The sequence below is a fragment of the Phalaenopsis equestris genome, unplaced genomic scaffold (genome assembly GCF_001263595.1).
Source record: "Phalaenopsis equestris unplaced genomic scaffold, ASM126359v1 Scaffold000107, whole genome shotgun sequence".
Lineage (NCBI taxonomy): Eukaryota > Viridiplantae > Streptophyta > Magnoliopsida > Asparagales > Orchidaceae > Phalaenopsis > Phalaenopsis equestris.
In genome coordinates, this window is record NW_018164549.1 from 933,359 (window position 1) to 940,914 (window position 7,556).

General features: G+C 42.3%; 2 protein-coding genes across 2 annotated transcripts; one reads left to right on the plus strand and one right to left on the minus strand.

Annotated features, from left to right (window-relative positions):
• Positions 1-1,416: 1,416 nt before the first annotated feature.
• LOC110020819 (lysM domain receptor-like kinase 3) lies at positions 1,417-2,963 on the plus strand. Its single transcript, XM_020719075.1, has one exon. It carries the CDS (start codon positions 1,548-1,550, stop codon positions 2,787-2,789), a length of 1,242 nt encoding a protein of 413 aa, XP_020574734.1. The 5' UTR covers positions 1,417-1,547; the 3' UTR covers positions 2,790-2,963.
• Positions 2,964-6,318: 3,355 nt separating this feature from the next.
• LOC110020704 lies at positions 6,319-6,816 on the minus strand. The gene is made up of 2 exons (XM_020718898.1): positions 6,715-6,816; positions 6,319-6,672 (listed from the first exon to the last, which is right to left on the minus strand). The coding sequence occupies exons 1-2, from the start codon at positions 6,814-6,816 to the stop codon at positions 6,319-6,321; spliced, it is 456 nt and encodes a 151-aa protein (XP_020574557.1).
• Between the last annotated feature and the right edge of the window lie 740 nt (positions 6,817-7,556).

Here is a 7,556-nt window from a genome sequence, read left to right on the forward strand (position 1 = left end):
CGTTTGCTTAACGAGTCGAACACGAGCTGTTCACGAACAAAGAATTCTTCTAACAATAATTTTAGATCTTGCTCAAACCCTTATTGTCTTATGGCTACATCATTAGGGTTGTTAGAAGGATTCTTTGTTCGTGAATCTAAATTAAAATAAACTTGATGAGTAGTATTTCGAGCCAAAATAAGTTGAACATGAACAAACACATCTTAGTTCGTGTTTGGCTCATTAATTTATCGAACGAATTTAACGAGCTGAACACGAGCTTCTTAATGAATTGAACATGAGTTGTTCGCGAACAACGAGCCGTTTTGACAGCCCTACTATGAACCTCAATTTAGCGAAGATACAAAGCCATGAGATGAACAATTACGTATCTTCCCTTGCTTTAATGACAGTTGTAGGAAATTATTTTATTTCATCATGCATTTTTGTATTTAAACTAAAATTTTGACATCTTTTAATGCATCTGGTCCTTCTGGTCAGCAGGCATTCAAGTCAGTCATCTGAGTATGAGTTGCTCGACTATTTTGCTTAGATGTCGAGCGGCCATCGCTTTGAGAAGCCCGATCGGCTTTGAGAAAGTTAGCTGACCGGCACAAAGGAGGTCGGTTAACTTGTTTGTTCCTTAGTTATTTCTAAGGAACCTTGAGAGAGTTTTTGAGAGAGTCTCACGTTACTTGTGAGTTTTCTTGGGGTTCTTAACCTATGTTCAGTTGTTAGTCGGTCGCCAACATCCGGTCAGTCAGTTGCTGCTCAGTTGCTGATTCTTCGGTCGTTCAGCTTTATGAGCTCTCTAACCTTTTGCTAGAGGGATGTTGATTGATTTACAACTTTTAATCTATACAATCAAATTATTTCGAGATTCTTACCGGCTATTTTTTGCGTATATATAAAAACAGTATATATATATATATATATATTCAAATGTTTTCAATTTCTTCACAAACAATATACTCATTGTAAAGAGGAAGGATGTTTTCTTAAATTTGAATTTTTGTCGCAACAAAAACTTTATTTAATTTTCACAATTTTATTTTTGAAAGTTTAGAATTTAGTTCAGTCTAATTTCTATAGTCTTACATATGCATTTTAATTAGCATTCTCATGAGTAGTCAATTTTTAAACTTCACACTCTACTTTTATTTTTTTGTTTTTGATCTAAAATAATTTTCATAATTTACTTAAGGATTTTCTAACTTCACTATGGGATCAATATCCACAGCTCCATTACAGCCCTTTATTACTTGAGCGATACGTATACTTGCTTTGATATTAAAAGCGATTTGGCAGTTTAAAAAAAGTTATAAAATATATATATATATATATGAAAATAATTCTAATAAATTCAAACCAAGCCAGACGGAAGATTTTCCGCCTGCAATCAAATTATCAAAATTAACTAGGCAGTCGGAAGTTCTTTCGGCTTTCAATGAAAAGTCAAGGTCACACGAGTGGATGTCCAGGCGTTTCGAAGCACCGTCGAAGTCAAAGCTTAGCCGACCAGACTTCTAATACCTTCATCCGCCCCGCTGCCCCTTACTTCCCACCCAATGGGCGCGCTAATGTGCAGAGGCCGCCGAGATGCCCTCGCTTCCCAGACCCGTTCCCTCTCCTCCACCAACCCCACCCCATCCTCCTCCTCCACCGCCCCTTCCCCAAACATCTTCAGCGCCACCGACACCTCCTTCACCGGAGGCCAACACACCAATTCCTCTTCCTCGCAGAGCCTCTCCTCCCTCGCCAGCCTCCGCTCATCCCTACCCGACACCCCCTCCCTTTACTCCACCGCCGAGATATCCGCCGCCGAGATCAATCCCTCTGCCAAGCGCCTCTCCTCCTCCTCCTTCCGCTGCCTTCTACGCGGCCGCGATGTCTTCATCCACCGTCGCCGCTTCCGCGGCGACCCCGAAACCCTCCCCTCCCTCCTCTCCGACGCCTTCAAGAGCCACCACCGTAGCCTAGTTCGCCTCCTCGGCGCCTCTGTTTCTTCCGACAACATACACCTTGTGTACGACTTCGCCCCTGGTGCTCCCCTCTCCGCCTCCCTCCGTAATCCTCAAAACCCCAAATTCACCGCTCTCTCCTCCTGGATCTCTCGAATGCAGATCGCCACGGATCTCGCGCAGGGCCTTGATTACATCCACCACCACTCCGGTGGCGGCGGGTCCGTTCATAATCGCATCAAGAGCTCCTCAATCATCGTCTCCGAGACCGGCTTCAACGCCAAGCTCTGCCATTTCGGCGCCGCTCTCCTCGCCGGCGAAATCGAAATCAATAAGTTGATGAAATCGAACAGCCGGTCGATCAAGATTGAGGGGACCAGGGGGTATTTGGCGCCCGAAGTGATTGCAGGGGGATGCGTCACGCGGAAGTCGGATGTGTTCGCGCTTGGGGTCGTGCTTCTGGAGCTGATCTCCGGCGATGAGCCACTCACGTATAGATTATGCGCGGGTGGAGAAAAGAGATATGAGAGGAGTTCGCTAATCGAAACGGCGAGAGAGGTTGTTGGAGCGGCGGGATGGGAAGAGGAGGGATCGCCGGCGGGGTTTGTGGAAAAGAGGATGGAGAGGGTTCGGCACTGGGTGGATCGGAGATTAAGGGATTCTTTTCCATTGGATGTGGCGGAGAAGATGACGATGGTGGCGCTGCGATGTGTGGAGGGTGATGCGGCGAAGAGGCCGGGGATGAGTTGGGTTGAGGGGAAGATCTCGCAGCTATTTCTGGAGTCGAAGGCGTGGAGCGAGAAAATTAGGGTTCCGGTGGATATTTCGGCGACTTTCGGTCCGAGGTGAGGGGTGACAACCGGCGGCGGCGGATTGGTGTTACTCGGGGAATTTGTTTTTCTTCGATTTTATTGTCGCAAATTTGAAAAAGTAGTAGTAGTATTTTTTGTTAGGGTTGACTTTTTTAAAAGTAGACGAACGTTATATTTAATTAAAGATAGTGCTTGGCCACTTGTGTCGGTTTGACCGGTTATTTTGTTACTATATTTTGAATGAGTACACTGACATTTTAAAATATTTGAATGAGATAATCTTAGTATTATTTAAATAAATCCTTTTTATATAAAAAATGCTATTGTTACATACATACCAAGGTTCTTATGCAAATTCATATTTAACACTTAAAACTTAAATTTTTGCATGCATGTCAACTTTTTTTCAAAGGTAGCATGTAGGTGAAAATTGAAGTTTTAAATGTTAAGTATATATATGCCTAAGAATTGCATGGTATGACTGTAAAAATTTCTTTTTTTTTTTAATTGAGCATATAATATCAAGAGGAGAGCCAATGGACAAGAAAACATAGAAGTACAATTAAGGAGGGCCCACTGATAGAGACCAAATGACTCACTTGATTAGGTGAAGTCCTTCTGAGCTAGGGCTAGAAGCCGACTGGGTGGATGCCACCCTAACCATGGAATAAGGTCAATCGAGTCAAGAAGAGGTATCGACTTGCTTATCACTACAACCCGACTCAAGGGAAGAATTTAGTATTACCAGCCACCTCATAAACACCCCTGAGATTTATCATCAGGGGCCAAGAACCAGTAATAACCTAATCCACGAAGCATCTTGGATGACCCCCTCGTTAATGAGTGAGCAACTTATCAAATTACAGTGATTGACTTTTTGCCTGGTAGTCTAACATTACTCTACCGAGATACATTTCTCATTCAGGGATAAATTGCAGACAATCATACAAGAATAGCCAACTGGCAAAAGCCAAGTTGACCGATTCAAGTCGGGCTGACCCGAAGGCCACCAAAAGTCCATCAGCAACCTTGATTCATCTTAGTTGGCCAAGAAGGTTTTATCAAACCAAGACAGGTTGATTTCAAGAGACGGAGTTTGAGAGTTGCCGAGCTGAAGGCCTATACATATAAAATAGATAAAATATCCTATATTGCCCCCCCCCTTCACAAGGCCTAAAGAAGACCTTTCCTTAAAAAACCCCCCCCCCCCCCCCCCCCCATTAAAGCAAGGGCAAAAATATAATTTCACATATTTTATCTTCTCCTCTATAAATAGTGAAATCATTTTATGAGAATGGGCTAATCAACAATTCAGATGATTGTACATTATTGTGCATTGCCCTGGGTCTTAAGCTCAATTCCGTGGGTGTAATTTAGTTAGAGATCAAGCTTTAACAATTAAAAATTTCGACTCGAAAGTAAAACAATAGAAATTGAAACATTCACTTGTTGTATTTATTTACTCATTTATTCTTATTGTCTTTGTTTGTTTTGTTAGATATTTGAGCATTACTAATGGCTACTGATGCCAGATAGTTTCATCGCCTATGACAAGCAGTGCTTGGGCATCGATCGGGTCAGCACAATGCTGGCATAGACGAGTTAGGCCTGTGATGGGTGGCCAGACAATTGTGCGAGCTGGGGATCCGGTCTAGTCGTGTTGAATCATGGGTGGTGGGTAGTTGTGTGGGCTGGCGACCGAGTCAAGTCGGGTTAGATTGTTGGATTATGTAGTTTAGTGTGGATCGAAGCGGCTAGATCAGGCCGAGAACTACTTCATGTTGTGCACTAGACTCACACTTGTACACGTGATTGCGCGTTTGCATTTGTGCGCAAGATTTATTGCACATTTTCTCACATGTGCATTCACATGCATCCCCATAGATGGTTTCGACACAAAAATATTTATAATATATTGTTTTGACACCAAAAAATTCTAAATGAAGGCCTATAAATAGGTCCATTCGAAAGGGGAGAAAGCTGACCTCTCTTTTAGCTGTAGGAGCCCTTTCATGCTGCAATTGCTTCACCTTCTAGGTTGCTATTAGCCAATGACGTTGGAGTTTTTTTTAGGCTATTGTTGCCTCCCCTTCTAGGCTACTGTTGTCCAATGATATTGGAGTTTCTTTTAGGCTACTATTGCCTCACCTTTTGGGTTGTTGTTGCCCAATGCATTGGAGTTCCTTTTAAGTTGTTGTTTGCTAACCTTTTTGATTGTTTTTGCCCAATGACATTAGAGTTCCTTTTTGGTCATTGTTGTTTCAACTTCTAGGTAGTTGTTGTCCAACGATGCTAGAGTTTTTAGGTGATTTTTGCTTCACCATCTTGGTAGGTGTTGCCACAACTCTTGAACTGGTTTTGCCTAATCTCCAAGTTTTGACCCACCTCCTAGGTTTGTTTTACCTAATCTTATGGGTTGGTGTTGCCCTATCTCTTACGCTGTTATTGCCCTATCTCTTACGCTGTTATTGCCCAAGGTTTTGGGCTTTTTTTTTCCTTTTTCTGAAGTAGGCTTTTTTTTCCTGAAGTACGTTATTGTTGCCTTTCCTGAGGTAGGTTGTTGTTGCCTTTCCTGAGGTAGGTTGTTATTGCCTTTCTTAATGTAAGTTTTCATTACATTCCCCGATGTAAATTGTTGTTTCCTTCTTCAAAGTAGGTTGTTGTTGCTTAATATAAGAATATTTATTTCTTAGAACTTACTCATTAGAGAAGACAAAACTATTATAAGACTTGACAGGAATCCAATATACTTAAATTAAAATACACCCCATATTTGGAACATAGTGACATCAATCTTTTCTGAAGCTTATTATTTTTTATATTCTTATGTGAAAATTCAATTTTTTAAATCAGTAACACCTTTAAGGTTATCTGATTTTTAGGTGAATATTCAACTTTTTGAATAAGTAATACCTTCTGAGACTTATAGCCCCTCTAAGAAATTTTGAGTGTGCATGAACCTTTTTGGGCTTACAGCCTTTTGAGATTTTTGATTGTATACATACCTTCTTTGATTTGAAGAACATGTCAACTACTTGCTCTTATGAAGTCTTTCTAGTGAGGACCATGTCCACTACTAGCTTCCTATCGGGACTTGCCTCATAGGCTCGTCTTCCATGGGCATGGTAGCTTCTTATTGAGTTTTGCCGCTTGGGCCTGATTTTTAGGAGTGTCGTATCTTCCTGTCGAGACTTGCCTCTTGAGTTTGACTTTTAGGGGCATGGTAGCTTTTCATCCTCAAGGGAGCTTTTTATCATTCGATTCGATAACTCCAATGATTCTCTTATGGTTCCCCTCACATTGTTCTTGTAAGTAGCTACCTAGGTGACATTAGTGTATTAGACATTCAATTTCTTCCTTTAATTGAAAACATCTTTCTTTGAATGTCCTTTTGCTCGGTGGAAATGACAATATTGAGACCGATCTCTACCATCTGAATTTTTAAACGGCTTTCGCCACTTGAAAGTCTTTTCATCCTTGATTGCCCTTAAGATGTTAACACATGACGTGTTGAGTGGCTTGTATTATTTTTCTGATCATTGTTCATGATTCTCCTGTGATCTGAATTATTTTCGCTGTGAGATTTGATTGGTATCCCCAACGTTATTCTTGCACTTGCCCCCAAATTGCTCAAATTGTTCCTTGTGAGCAATGATGGTCTCATATGCAGAGATTTGTGCATCAACATGGTAAACAAGGTCAGCATAAGAACGAACTGTCTCCCGCATCAATGATGAGCAGAAGGGTCCTGGGCGGAGCCCTCCAAGGAAGACTCCTCTTAGTAACACCGGATCTACTCCCGAAATATGTCGGGCTTCAGTAGAGAACCCGTGGAAGTAATCATTCAGTGATTCTCCTTCGCTTTGATGAATTCCTGAGAGATAGGATGAATCCTTTATGATCCGTCGGTTTTCCCCGAACTATTCCACAAACAATCTGGCAAGCTCATGAAAGTTGTTTACAGTGCCCCCTGACAAAGAGTAGAACCAGGTTCGAGCTTGTCCTTTAAGAGTAACCGGGAAAACCTGACACATAAGTGCATCAAAGGCACGCTGAATGTGCATGATAGTTCGATAATGATCAAAATGTTTGTAGGGGTTTGTTATCCCTTCATACGTGTTGATGTTCGGAAGCTTGAAACCTATTGGGATGGGGTGATGGAGGATCGCATTCGCTAAGAGAGAGGATTCATGGATGTTACGGTGAGTGTAGAAGTCATTGCTTTTCTCTCAGGGGAACTCTTCTCGGACGAGGCGTCATAGTTCATTACAAATGCATCATCTGGAATGGCAGAAAGATATGGCGATGTCGGGTGAGCTGCACAAGATGGATGAGTGGAACTTGCGGTATCTAGGAGTTTAGCATCACGACCTGACAGGGGAAGTGTTCTTCTTGAGGAGGGGGGACGGTACGAGTTCCTCCGAGCAGTATGTTTCTTGTACGTTGCGGAATTAATGATAAACAAATTTCATCCAATGGTGTAGGAAACGACTATTGAGCCGCGCGTAGGAGCTGTAGGATCTTTGGTTGAGACTCCTTCATTCTACGCATTCGATCTTCTATTGAAGGACCCGTTCTTCGATCTTCTATTGAAGGACCCGAAACACCTTCGTTGGCAGGATAGCGTCTTCCAGTGTGAGAAGATGAAGAAGCATGTCGCCCTTGGCTTCGTGACTGCTCCCTGGAATGATGAATGTTGGAGCGGGATGCTCCGTTGTCACGAACATTGTGTCTGGTGACCATGTAGTAAACCATGTAAGTATTTTAGTTGTGGGATTGAAACTTTTCCACAGACGGCGCCAAA

What these genes read in the sequence shown, in the direction of transcription:
- LOC110020819 (XM_020719075.1), top strand. Translation starts at nt 1,548, where the DNA reads ATGGGCGCGCTAATGTGCAGAGGCCGCCGAGATGCCCTCGCTTCCCAG.
- LOC110020704 (XM_020718898.1), bottom strand. Translation starts at nt 6,816, where the DNA reads ATGCACATTCAGCGTGCCTTTGATGCACTTATGTGTCAGGTTTTCCCG. An exon ending in ACTCTTTGTCAGGGGGCACT is followed by an intron (nt 6,673 to 6,714) that starts GTAAACAACTTT and finishes TTTGTGGAATAG; the next exon opens with TTCGGGGAAAACCGACGGAT.